Below are 14481 nucleotides of genomic sequence, written 5' to 3'. Positions count from 1 at the left end.
ATCCCCAGCCCATATTTTTTTTATTTATTTTTTATGTGGTGCTGGAGATAGAACCCAGGGCCTCACACGTGCTAGGCGCTTGCCTCTCTACCTCTGAGCCACAACCCCAGCCCCTGATCTTATATTCCTAGTGATAATAAGTGCTTTAAACAAAGGGCAGGAAAAGATCAGTGGAGATGATGGAAGGGCTTTCTGAGGAGGTGACATTTAGTCTGCAACAGGAAGTATTAGAGGAAGAACATTTCAGGCAGGAAATAGCGTGGTGTGTTCACAGAATTAAAAGCAGACCAGTGTGGCTGGAGCATGGCCAGGGACTAAGGGAAACCTCGGTGCCAGGGGAAGAAGGGGCTGGGGCCACATCACACAGGCCCTGAAGACACCGTGAAGAGTTGGGGTTTGTTCCAAGGGCTTTTGTTCCCCTGATATATTTGAGTTCTGTCTGGAGAATAGAATGTGGAAGAACAAAAGGGGGAAATTGTGAGGCCTAGACAGTTCTGTGGCAAGTGGGACTAAAACAGTGGCACTGAAGGTAGAGGGGAGGCGGCAGTTTCAAGGTACGAGGACTTATAGGTGAATGGGGAGCGTGGGGAGGGAGAGGATGGAGAGTAGGCAGACTCAAGAGGGTTCTGCTAGAGGTAGTGTAGGGTGGGTATCCACTTGCCTCCTTTGTAAATGGAGTCACTGAAGGGTCCCTTTCTACTGGGCTGGTGGTGAGTCTTCATCTGTAAAGCTCCTAGAATGGAGCTTGGCACACAGTAAAGCACTGTGTAAATATCAGAGCCGATGTGGATGACAGTGATTAGTCCAAAGTTTCACAGCTGGTCAGCAAGTCCCCAAGAAGAAGCCAAAGCTTAGCTTCTTGGTTAGCGTTTGCTGTGCTGTGCTGAGCTGCCTCCTTCAGTTACCTTTGAACTTAGCTATGCACACTCTGTGGAGGCCTGGCTGTCATGGTACACGACGAGTCCCACTTAGTGTAACATCTGAGTGTTGCACCAAACTTGATTAAATTGCTGATGCTTTCCATGTAGCCTAGATTCCAGATTCTTTTGGCTATCCATAAAATTCTGCCATTCCAGACAAAACACAGGTCCTGCATGGTGGGAGGAAGGGGGAACTGAAGGGGAGATGTGTGGATAGTTTTTAAATATTAAAAGAAATACATTCCAGGGGCTGGGGTTGTGGCTCAGCAGTAGAGTGCTTGCTTAGCACGTGCAAGGCGCTGGGTTTGATCCTCAGCACCACATAAAAAAATGTAAATAAAATAAAGGTATTTTGTTCAACTACAACTAAAAAAAATATTTTTAAAAAAGGAAATACATTCCATAATATCAGTGTGCTCATGTCGTCCACACGCTGCATAGACATGGGTAGGCATGTACCCTCACCAACAGGAGGCATTGTTCAGAGTCCTTAGGATCGGAAGTTACAGGTCACTGCATGCCAGAAGAAGGAAAGAAGGAAAGCTAAGAATGCTAGAGTAACTCCCCCAGACTGTCAGGTTTCTAGTGATACATCTTGGAGAAGTGTTTGAAGTGCTTCTCTCTGTCAGTTTCAACTAAGTTAATTTTAAAAAATCGCTCTTTGTACTGTGCCTTTCTCATGAACCTCTGTGAGTTTAATGCATACAATATGTGGGTGGAAGCCTGTCAGCCTCAGTTCCCATCCCCCCAGAGTCTGACAAGCAGATTTTATTTTTTTTTTTTTTTTTTTTTTTTTTTTAAAGAGAGAGTGAGAGAGGAGGGAGAGAGAGAGAGAGAGAGAATTTTTTTTTAATATTTATTTTTTAGTTTTCGGCGGACACAACATCTTTGTTGGTATGTGGTGCTGAGGATCGAACCCGGGCCGCACGCATGCCAGGCGAGCGCGCTACCGCTTGAGCCACATCCCCAGCCCTGACAAGCAGATTTTAGAAGCACATGATTGCACCTGCAAGGATTTGCCACGTTATGAAATGGGGCCTGAGACTACTTTCTGTGCATCCTATAGGAAAGACTTTCAGAAGGAGGTGAGAGAAGATGCCCCTCTGGTCTTTCCTTGCTCGGGCCCACTGCCTGTTTTGTTGCACCTATCTCCAGACAGCATGGGGAGGACTGTTCCTCATTATCAGGGAATGTGAGTCAGTCCCAGATTTGTGTGATTGGGATTCCAAAGCATTGCTGTATCCGATGGTCTTATTAAATCCAAGTGTCAGTGCAGCCTTTTAGACTGTAGGGGAGAAGAGCTCAGTTACAGCTGGTGACCTGGTTCTAGTTACCACACAGAGACACTGGCGAGAGCAATGACCCCCTCCAAGTACCCAGAATTCTACAGGCATGGCTGTTACCAACTGTTCCCAGATTTGGGGGTTTCCTGGTTCACTTTATAGGCTTCAGTACATCTCAGCTTCCTGTTTATATCCTAGATAGGATCTGTATACTTTAGGGGAAAATGTCCTAGTGTCCCAACAAGCTAGTGCCAAGATTAGTCTAGCATTTCCAGGGACCTTCTTTCAGATTTACTCGGCTCTAGCACTGTTAACTGTGGAGTGTTCAGGATCTAACAAAGCACTCTTCATTTCCAGTTTGGTCCAAACAAAACAGATAAAAAACATCAACCAGAGAGGGAGTAGACTATAAATGTTGCCAGGAAATTAGTCTGCTCTGTCTTTTCTTTCTCTAGAGTGTTTCACAGCCAATGGTGCCGATTATAGGGGAACACAGAACTGGACAGCACTGCAAGGTGGCAAGCCGTGTCTGTTCTGGAACGAGACTTTCCAGCACCCGTACAACACTCTGAAATACCCCAATGGGGAGGGCGGCCTGGGCGAGCATAACTACTGCAGGTAAGAAGGGGCCCGGGACTGTAGAGATAAGTCTTTTATCTCTTGTTCTAACCCTGCTCATGCTAAGGAAAGTGTTCTTGCTTCCTTTGAGCCAACTCAGAAAACCTTTCCTGTCACGATTTTCTAAATCTTCCCACACCATAGACAGACAGACAGATAGACACACGCATGCGCGCGCGCGCACACACACACACAAATAATCTGTGACTATTTTCAACCTAATTGCTTTGATATTTACTGGCTTTTAGAGCACTGCTGTCCTGTCTGATCACTAACCTGTCAACTTGTCACTTTGGGAGGGTTTTCCTAGTTGGCTACCAGGGGACAATTCACAGACAGCAAAGCTTCTGAGGCTGGTGAGAATGTACTATTCAGACTGTCTAGGACCCGAACCTCCCTCTGCTTCTTAGCAGGAGAAGCCGACTGTCAGCCAGACAAGGATAACTTGGGAGCAGCTATATCCATCGGATTTGTGCTCTTTATTCCTTTTCAGTAGACTAAGGTGTTTCTTTACTTTTCATCTCCTGTCTGACTTTAGCAAGGGTCATGTGGCGTCATCTCCCCACTACACACACACCTGCAGATGGGGTTTGGCTGTGTTGCCGAGGCTGGTTTCTGCCTCAGCCTCCCCCTCCCAAGTAGCGGGGCTATGGGTGTGTGCCACCATGCCTGGCTAGCAAGAGCTCTGGATTTCACATCCATTGTGCTTCAGATGTGTTTTCATGATCTCCTGGGGAGATGATCCTTGGCTTTGATCAGGTTCTCCAAGCTATCTGCCATGAAAATAAGATAAGAATCACTGTTATGTAGGGACCAGAGCAAAGATTCTTAACACCTTTGGTTGTATCTTTTAGCTACTTACCCCCAAGATCCTGATTACATGACTCATGGTTCAGCAATGTGTTGAATTTAATCATTATTAGGACAGGTGCAAAGGCTGCCTCTTGAGCCATGAGGCCAGGGGAAAATGATTGCTGAGCTACACTCTGTGTCCCAGGTTCTGCAAGTATGTTGGCCTCTCAATCATATGGCCCTGTTGACCCAGCTGAACCAATACCTGTGTTCCTGCATTGCAGGGGCCACGCTGTTTACCTCTGCCCTCATGTGCCTTTGCTGACACTCTAGGGCCCTCGTGGTTGCCTGGCGTCCCCAGGCCTGCGGTCTGTGTTTTCTTCATATTGCCCCTCAGCTCTTGCCATCACCTCTGTCTTAGCTTATGTCCAAAGACCATCCCCCCCATAGTTGCTGCTGCTTTATTTTTTCATTTGTTACTATGGAAGTATTAAAATTTGTTCCAAAATCACAGATATCTGTCGCTTAGATAAAGTCTCCCATTTTACCTCTTTCCTTGAAACCCTCCCCACCCAGTCCTACTATTGTACATGTGCTACCTCCCAATTTGCTATCTTTGTATTTTAAGTTACATATGTTCACTGAACAATTGTTTCATTTTATTTTCAAAGTTGTACATATTTAATTTCTTGCATAAATAAAAAAATTAGTCACTCTCTATTTCTGGCATATTACCTTCCCGTAATTTGCTATTCATAGGAATAGTTGATTTGGGCTGGGAAGGATGTTTAGGCAGAGAAACAAGTATTTATTATTTATGTTTACATAGTTACTTATCTCGTTGAACAGCGAATCTCCTTTTCTTTTTCTTGTTTGTTTTGTGTTGTATTTTTGGTGATGAAGTCTTGCTAACCCTGACCCTAACCCTTAGTGTCCCAAGTGTAGCTGAGACAGACACACTGTGCCTAGTTGCTGCTGCTATAGTTTCTCCTCCTTCTAGTGAGCTGGAGATTGAACCCAGGGCTTCTGACATGGCAGGGCTTTACCACTGAGATATACTCCCAAACCTCTCAAGTATCTCTTAGTAGTAGACTTTTGGTTTATTCTACTACTCTCTTGCTTTCTGTCAAGCAGGTCTTCTCAGAAGAGCTCCTATTTTTGTTTTTTATTTTAGGGTACTGGAGATTTAACCCAGAGGCCCTTAACCACTGTGCCCCAGCCCCAGCCCTAGCCCTTTTTATTTTGAGACAGGTTCTTACTCAGTTGCTTAGAGCCTTGCCAAGTTGCTGAGTCTGGCCTTGACTTGCAATCCTCCTGTCCTAGCCTCCCAAACTGCTGTGATTACAGGCATGTGCCACCACACCCAGCAGAGCTCCTGTTTTTAAATTTGACTTTCAGTTAAATTTTAAATTTCCAATGAGACTTAATTTATAATTAAATAAATTTATAGTTTATTTATATGAAAAAGTTTTGTGTTTTTTTTTTCCCCTGGCAGATTAGTACCCATCTCTACTCACAGCCTTCCAGAAACACACAAGTAAATATCCATTAAGAGATCAGTGAGGGCCAGGAGCACCTTTCTCCTGAGCCCCAGCCAGCTGCAACCCTCTCCTTTGATTTGATGGAATGTACCAGACCTGAATTACCAGTTTATACTTCAAAAAAGGGAGGCTGAAATTGTTGATTATTATCCCATCAGAGAGTCCAGGCCTTTTGTTTCAGCACTTACAGTGAAGTAAGGATGAATTTGCTTGTTCTTTATTTAAGCTATTCTGATGCCTTTCAGAGTGGCTTTGACATTGATAATAAACAGTTGTTTTCTAAGGGCTTTACCCAATACTACATCAAAGCTGAACACTGAATGGAGGGAGGAAAATGACAGTGAAATACTGTTTAAAGAAGGGCTTTGTACAAGTTCTCCTACTTTGATTTCTCAGCTGTCACCCGACACCATGTTTGTCTTGTGTGACTTTTCAGACCCATCGCATCTGAGATGTCTGAGTTGGCAAGTGATGGGAATGTTCTTCTCTGGGCTGGGCTGGAGATATTTGGATTAGAGGGAAAGGCAGAGACTGGGAAGAGCAGAGTTGGGGCTGGCACCTGCCTTTGGGCACAAGAAATAAAGGGACCCTTTGTGCCTCAGGGAAGCTTATCTTTTGGACCATACAATAGGCTTATCCCGCTCAAGCTTGATAGGGGTTGCTCCAAAGCTCCCAGCAGTGGGGTCTTTATGCCCATTTCCGGCCTAACTGGAGCGTTAGGTTTCCAGTATCCTGAGTCTAAATAAAAGAACCTTGGGAAGTGGTGAAGAGAGGCGAGGCTTCTCTGTGTGTCCAGTAGTCCTTGCCATTATTTGATCCACTTCAGCGGCATCACATGATGTCTCTGAATTGAAAAGATCCTAAAGGGCATTTATTCCAAGCTGTTCTTATTTAGAAATGAGAATAAATAAATCTTTAAAAAATATTGCTATATCGTAAGTTTGTGCCAGGATGACAAGATCACAGGTTCTAACTGAAACTTGGCACTGTTTTCTTCAGAATTTCTAAGTAGTCAGTGTTTGGGGTAAGAAATAGGACCCATTTCTGTCAAATGTGAGATGACCAGCTTGTTCCTAGTGGGAACTTGCCAGTGGGGTCTATATTTTGTGAATTCTTATTTTACCTTTTAAATATTATACTATTGGAGCCAGGCATGGTGGTGTACAACTGTAATCCAAGCAATTCGGGAGGCTGAGGCAGGAGGATCACAAGTTCAAGGCCACCCTAAGCAACTTAGTGGGACCCTGTCTCAAAATAAAAACTAAAAAGGACTGAGGGGCTGGGGCTGGGACTCAGCGGTAGAGCACTTGCCTAGCACGTACGAGGCACTGGGTTCGATCCTCAGCACCACATAAAAATAAATAAATAAATAAAGTCATTAAATAAATAAATAAGTAAAATAAAGGTATTTATTTAAAAAGAAAAAAAAAAGGACTGAGAATATAGCTCAGTGTAAAGTACCCTGGGTTAATCCCCAGTACAAAACAAAAACAAAAAAACACCTCCAAATGCCAAAGTGCCATTCTGTGTCAGTTCACATCCCATTAGCTTTGTGTTCACCCAGCTGTTGAACCTCCACCTTCTGTGTTCCCAGTGTCTGGCACAGTTGGTTTAGTGATCAGTTGACCTCATTATACCTTGGTGAATTTTTTGGAGCTTTGCTCACTTCTCCCCAGCCTTACGAACATGTCAGAGTGGATAGGCTTCTCCTTGTAGTATTAACCTGTTTTTCCTTCTTAATAAGAGAGGACATTGAGATATATGCCAATTATTAGAAATAACCAGGACCCAAAGCAATTCTTTCTCTGTAAAATAGAAAAGCAATGAGCCAGTTAACTTAAAACATCAGCAATGTTATCAGTTGTATCCTTTTCCCCAATAGAAACCCGGATGGAGATGTGAGCCCCTGGTGCTATGTGGCAGAGCATGAGGATGGTGTCTACTGGAAGTACTGCGAGATTCCTACGTGCCAGAGTAAGACTAATATCCCACTGATGATGTACAGGACCTGTGCACTAAGTGCAGAGTGGAAGGTCACGGCCAAAGGACAGGTAGTTCAGGTTGGCGGATTTCCTGAAGTAGGTGCAAGGAGAAGCCATCCTGGGCTGAGGAGTTTTATTTTTTGAGGCTTTTCAGAAATAGGGATGCCCATTTCCTCAGCACCCTATTCCCTGGGTTCCTGGGATGGGTAAGCCTAGTGAGAATTCTTAGTTAATTTCCTCATGTTAATTCTTTCATAGTTAGAGAGGGCAATAGCTCAATATCAGGCTGGTGTGGGGGAAATTTGCACTTTTTGTAATGAATTTGGGGAATAAATTTTTTTGGAATGAACCTTCTTAAGCATTTTGAAGCTACATTATGAAAACATGTTATTATTTGGTTTTGAAAAGATCCCCTGAAAAATGATACTTAGTAAATAACTTGTTAAACACTATACAATGTCCATACTTTACCCACATTAGGGTAAAGTATTCTGTTGATTTTTATGATAATAATTCTTAATGACTTTCTTTAGCCTTTTTAAAAAAGACCTGTTTTATAACTGTTTCATTCATTTATTCCTGTATTCAGTGTTATTATATGCAGGGTACCAAGGCAAAAGGACACTTAGGCCTTTTAGAGAGTATATGGTATAGAAGAATCTTAAAAAGAAACAATATCTGGGCTGGGGTTGTGGCTCAGTGGTAGAGTGGGCTTTTGCCCTTGTAGGCATGAGGCACTGGGTTCAATCCTCTGCACCACATAAAAATAAATAAATAAAATAAAGTCATTGTGTCCATCTACAACTAAAAAAATATTTAAAAAGAAACAACATCATCATCATTATCATTATCATTACTTAGTATGGTACCAGGGATTGAACCCAGTTCATACCTAACAAATCTAAGCCACATCCCCAGTCTGTTTTATTTTAGTTTCGCGACAGCGTTTCTCTAGGTTGCTCAGCTCCTCACTAACTGCAAAGGTTGGCTTTGAACTTGTGATCTGCCTGCCTCGGCCTCCTGAGCCACTGGGATTACAGGCATGTGCCACCCTGCCCAGCAAAATAATCTTTAAAACAATGTAGAAACAAAACAAAAGAAAAACAAGATAGAAAATATTGTAGAAAGATGTTTCAGAAGGTTTAAAGTATGGAAACTAAAATGAATCTGGTGCTACAGTTATCCCTCAGTCTCTGAGAAGGACTGGTCCTGGGAGCCCCAACAGGTACCAAAATCCATGGACACTCAAGTTCCTTATATAAGATGTATAGTATTTGCATATCATCTATATACATTCTCCTGTATGCTTTTAAATTATCTCTAGATTACTTATAATACCTGATACAATGTAAATGTTGTATAGGTAGTTGTTATATTGTATTGTTTAGGGAATAATGACAAGAAAACAAATGTACATATTCACTGTGGATGCAGTTTTTTTTTCCCCAAAATGTTTTTCATCCATGGTTGGTTGAATCCATGAATGTGGGACCGTCAGGTATAGAACCTGAGGATACAGAGGGACAACTATATAAAAAATTTAATAATGTAGTATTTAGAATATATACAAATTTTTGATATTTTGTGTGTGTTTGGCTCTAGGGGTGGAACCCACTTCACTGTGCTGTACCTCCAGCCCTAGAATATATTTTTAAACAGGTTATTTAGGAACAGAGTCCTAAAGCTGAAGAAAAAGACAGTTCATTCCTAACAAGTCTGCGAGCTTATTTTTTCCTTGTTGTTTCATATTTTTCTTTGCCCTGCAGCTCTCTCACTGCTCAGATCAAGAGGCATGTGCACATAGAGTGACAGGGCGGTTTGCAGGGGACCTGGGCCCTGGGCCCCTTCTCCCTCAGGCCCTGAGCAGCAGTCTGCATTCTCATGCTTCAAGGAAAAAGAAAGGGCTGCTGAAGCTGCTGCAGGCCAGCTCTTGCTTTCCCTAACTCGAATGCCACTACTGCCTGGCCCGAGACCCCGCTTCACCATCTTCCAACTTGAGTGTGCCTTAATTCAGTCCCCAAATTGAGAAAACTGTAAAGACCAGAAGAGTGGGCTTTTGCCCAGTCTGCTTAATCAAATTTCTAAAATGAAAAAACATCTCATTCCGTCTGGCTCTAGTTGTATAAAGAAGAAAGGGGCAGGGGAGAGGAAAGTAGATTTTCCTCGGTCCATTTGTTCTACACAAAGATGGTCTTTTACTACCAGCCTGTGTCATTCTCTCAGGAATGACGAAGAGGGGATTTCAATCTGGGCACTTTTATGTGGAAAGATAATCTTTAACTCACATTTATAAAATATAATTTGGGCCAGTAGGAGCTAATTCATGTGGTCATTGAAACTAGGTTCCAAAAGAGTAAATTATAGCAAAATAATACAAACCACCTAGCATATCTCTAATTTGTAATATTTGCCAAATATTCCTCACTGACCCAAAGAAAAAAATTAAATATTTTTTTCCATTTTTTTATTGCACTTTGATAACCTTCTCAAATGCTCTAGGTAAAGAGACTTGTAAAAGTTGGGAATAAGAATAGCACCTCGGGGCTGGGGATGTGGCTCAAGCGGTAGCGCGCTCGCCTGGCATGCGTGCGGCCCGGGTTCGATCCTCAGCACCACATACCAACAAAGATGTTGTGTCCGCCGAGAACTAAGAAATAAATATTAAAAATTCTCTCTCTCTCTCTCTCCTCTCTCACTCTCTCTTTAAAAAAAAAAAAAAAAAAAAAAAGAATAGCACCTCATTGTGGGGTTGGAGGGTAAGTGGTGTCTAGCTTTGGTTCTTTGGAAAACCCTTTGGTTCACCTTGTGGTCACCAGGGCGCTCCCCATTAAGCCAAACCTCAGACCTGGAATCTGGAAGAATATTGTGCTTCCAGTGTGTCTGCTTAACACAGATGAGGAAAACCCCTAGTGCTCTCTGCAGCAAGAGACCTTGGTAATACCCTGGTGGATTTAACAGAGATGCAGTTTGCCTCTTTTAGGCCAGTGTTGCCCTATTTCTGGATGTGGAGTCATACTTTTCATGATTAATACTAACTCTCTGTGTAAAGCCCACTGTTCATGATTAGCACTGAATTTGTCATACAGGAAAAGGCCTGTGACATGATCAGGTTCCTGGAAAGTTCATATCTGAATATAACAGGCCCAGCAGGAGCCAAGGGGAATGAATGTTTAGGGACAAAGCAGAATCGGGTTGAATGGTGGGCCATTGTGTGGAGACCGGAATCTCTGCCCCTTGGCGTCTTACGAGAAGGCCTACAACAAGCAGGAGGCAGCGATGAAGTACGGTTCAAAAGGGGCAAAGAGAAGTTTGAATGGTGCTCTTGACCTATGGAGCATGGATCAGAACTTACTGTTAAAAGGAGAATAACTCTGAGGTAATTGGATTTGGCCCTCAAATTGTTTCTGCCAGTATGTTTCTTAGAAAACTCAGTTCTTATTAGAGCCAGGAAAAATAGATTTTAAAAGCAAATTCCAACATCATCGAGTTTAACATCCCTCTAGATCCCATCCTCTAGATTTCATGGTCCTGTTGGGTTTTTTTTTTTTTTAATCTTTATTTTGTATATTTATTTTTATGTGGTGCTGAGAATTGAACCCAGTGCCTCACATGTGCAAGGTGGGTGCTCTGCCACTGAGCTACAGCCCCAGCCCTGGTTTGGTTTTTGAGGGGGAGGCCTAAAATCCTTTCCATATTTCTCTTTTATTACATAATCATCCTCACCATTGTAATTCCTTTCATTTCATTTCTTTTGAGAGACATTTTGTGTGGACCTTATATGCCTTTGCTTTACTCTGTTTTACCTGTGGGTTCTTCATAAAAGTTTTGTGATGATTTTAAAAAGTGAATTGCATAATTGTGAGTGGGGGAGTGGTCTATAAATAGCATTTAAAGGCAAATATTGTTTTCTTCACATAGCTGATTTGATCCTAAGGACACTGGCATGAGAAATTTACCTTCTCTTTTTTTTTTTAGGTTTATAATATTTCTAAGTAATTTTATTTAAAGGGGCAAACTAGAGGGCTAAATGATTGCTTTTGGAGTGTTGAGACCATAGGTGATCAGTTTTCTCCCTCCTAGTATGCTGTGCTAGGGTATAAGTATGTCAGGAGGTATTAATCCCATCATCAGACCATCGGGTGTCCAAAGTCCTGGGATCATTTACCACTGCCAGCAAGCAGACTTGACCGGGAATCTTCAAAAGGAAATGGCATGTATGCAGAGTGGGGATTGATGGTCCATTCCTGTTCAACTTCTGACAGATTTGGAGGTCTAGTCCTTGATCGGTTTCCCCTGCATAAATCTTGCTTGGTCGACCAAGCAAGATTTGGTCTTGGTATGTAAGACCATATTAGTAGACTGAAAAATAGGAGGATGAAGCAGGGGAGGCTTTTGGAAGCAGCATCAGTATTTCTCAAAAGTCAGAATGATTGCCTCACAAGGTCCTTATGATGCTGAAGCATCTCCACAAGTAAGGGTGGCCCCTGAGGTGAGCGCGGTTCCGTGGCCGGAAGTCCCCCCTACCTTCTCATTTTTGAAAGCTATTTTTTGTTTGCTAAAAAACATTCACCTAGGGCTGGCATTGTGGCTCAGTGGTGGAGTGCTTCCCTGGCACAGGTGAGGCACTGGGTTTGATCTGCAGCACCACATAAAAAAATGAATGTATGAGGGACTGGGGTTGTGGATCAGCAGTAGAATGCTCACCTCGTACATGCAAGGCCCTGGATTCAATCCTCAGCACCACATAAAAATAAATAAATAAAGGTATTGTGTCCAACTACAACTAAAAATAAATATTTTAAAAAATAAATAAATGAATGAAATAAAGATATTTTGTTCATCTACAACTAAAAAAAAATTTTAAAAAAGAAATTCAGCTATAAAAATTTCTTTTTTCTTCTCTCTCTCTCTCTCTCTTTTTTTTTTTTTTTTTAGTACCAGGGATTGAACTCCAGGACATTAACCACTGAGTCACATCCCCAGCCCTGTTTTTGTATTTTATTTAGAGACAGGGTCTCATTGAGCTCCTTAGGGCCTTGCTAAAATGCTGAGGTTGGCTTTGAACTTGCAATCCTCCTGCCTAAGCCTTCCAAGCCACTGGGATTATAGGTGTGCACCACTGTGCCTGGCAAAATTCATTTTTGAGGTACAGACATTTGACTATAGACTGACTAAAATTTTAAATTAATTTTATAATATTTTATTTTATATTTATTGATTTACAACTGTACTGGGAATTGAACCCAGGGATGCTGTTATCAGAGATACATCTCCAGCCCTTTGTATATTTTATTTTGAGACAGGGGCTTGCTAGATTGCCCAAGCTGGCTTCAAACTCATGTTCCTCCTGCCTCAGGCTCCTGAGTATCTGGGATTATAGATGTGCATCACTCCACAGCTTAGAATATTTTAAATATTTTTAAAAATACACAAGTATTCTAGGCATAGTGGCATATATGTATAATCCCAGGGACTTCAGGAGGGCGAGGCAGAAGGATCAACTAGTTTAACACCAGTCTCCGAAATTTAGCAAGACCCTAAGCAACTTAGTGAGGCTCTGTCTCAAAATAAAAGATAAAAAGGGTTAGGGATGTGACTCAGTGGTAAAGTATCTTTGGGTTCAATCCACAGCATCAAAGACAACAGCAACAACAAAACATAAATGTAACATTCAGAGTATTTAGATTGAAATATGTAACATGATTAACTTAAATTATGTTACTTTTCTTTTTCTTTTTCTTTTTTGGCCTTACTGGGGATAGAAACCAGAACCTCGCCCATACTAGGCAAGTGTTCTACCACTGTGCCACATCCTCAGTCCAGTGACATAATACTTTTACGTGTTGCTCACAAGGATCTGAATTCATTGTTATAGTTTGTTATTAAAGTTTTAGCTATTAGCTAGGTTTGGTGGCATATGCCTGTAGTCGCAGCAGCTTGGGAGGCTGAGGCAGGAAGATTGTGAGTTCAAAGCCAGCCTCAGCAATTTAGCGAGGCACTTAGCAACTCAGTAAGATCCTGTCTCTAAATAAAATATAAAAAGGGCCAAGGATGTGGCTTGATGGTTAAGTACCCCTGGATTCAATCCTCGGTACCAAAAAAAAAAAAAAGAAGAAGAAAAAGTTTTAGCCATTAAACTTATTAAAACTATTAGTTATTTAAAGTTATTAGAACTATTCATTATTGAAGTAGTTATTAAAATTAGATATTAAAGATCAAGGTTTAAAATCAATAAAACTTCAAACATATTTAGAAGTTAAGCTCCTTAAGCTCTGACCATATACCAGACCTTGTATCCATGGAGGATAAAATGATGGTGTAACCTGCCACTTGTAGAGAGCCACCATTCTAGGACACAAGACAGATCCATGAACAGAGGAGCACATACAAAATACACCATGGTGACGTGAGCAAAAGGTTGGGATCACTAAAGAGTGGGATCTGCCCAAGGAGGGGGAGACAGGGCCACCCGTTTGTCCAAGAAATAGGGCCTTAGCATAGAGCTTCTTAACTTTAAAGTGTATTCAGTCACCTGAGATCTTATTAAAATTCAGATTCTTTTTCAGTAGGTCTAGAGTGTGCCTGGGAGTCTCCATTCCTCACCGACTTCTGGGATGCCAGATGCCTGCCCAGCTGTTCTCAGTAGTGAGGGTCTAGGTGGAGGTTTGGGTGGAGCAGAGGTAGAGAGGTCTTGGAGGCAAGGAAACAAACACTCATGCTCGCTGATGAATTCCAAGCAAGTCAGTGTTGTGGAAACATAAATTTTAAGAAGGAAGGAGCTCTGAGTAGATAACCATGAGCTCTGAGTAGATAACCATGAGACCAGGTAAGGGGTCTTGTGGTCTGGTAGGAGCCTGCACTTGGTCCAGGAGGCTGAGGAGATGCTATATGTTCAAAGGACACATTCCTCCGTAGCTCCTGAAGCCTGTACTAGGGATTTGGGGTGAGCTTTCTCCTTTGTAATCCATGATAAGTGTCCTTCACAGGGACCAGCTCTCAGAGCATGCCAGCAAAGGTACCTTGGCCACATGGAATCCCGGGTCCGTCTCAGCTGGTTACCTCAAGTTCTCTTTAGCTAAATAAATGTCCTGGTCTGGTTAAAATAGATTTGTTTTCATCAGCTGTTAGTATTTGCCCTACAAAAATGCAGCCCCCTAAACAGGATTTGAAAGCTTCCTATTGGGATCCCTAGTAAGGAGTTTCAAAAGCTGCCTTAAAGAATTTGAGTAGAAAGCCAAGGGCGCTTTGGCAGTGGTGGTCAGGGCGGTCTCTCAATTGTAGAAATGTTTTCTTTCTGTCAGCACTTTCTGCATCTTGATGTCAGCACTGCTGTTCAGTATTTTTC

The 14481-nt window shown here is 42.2% G+C and overlaps 1 protein-coding gene across 2 annotated transcripts in view; it reads left to right on the top strand.

The window, feature by feature from the left end:
• Kremen1 (kringle containing transmembrane protein 1) overlaps positions 1–14481 on the top strand; it is a 70223-nt gene that overhangs the window by 19212 nt on the left and 36530 nt on the right. For both annotated transcript variants that reach the window (XM_026413330.2, XM_026413329.2), the window contains exons 2-3: positions 2659–2821; positions 7037–7128. In XM_026413330.2, the coding sequence (XP_026269115.2) occupies positions 2659–2821; positions 7037–7128 (255 nt within the window). The remainder of the gene's footprint in view (positions 1–2658; positions 2822–7036; positions 7129–14481) is intronic.

This window comes from Urocitellus parryii, chromosome 3, assembly GCF_045843805.1.
Source record: "Urocitellus parryii isolate mUroPar1 chromosome 3, mUroPar1.hap1, whole genome shotgun sequence".
Taxonomy (NCBI): Eukaryota; Metazoa; Chordata; class Mammalia; order Rodentia; family Sciuridae; genus Urocitellus; species Urocitellus parryii.
The sequence above is the reverse complement of the archived record's forward strand: the minus strand, read 5'-3'. Positions and strand labels throughout refer to the sequence as shown.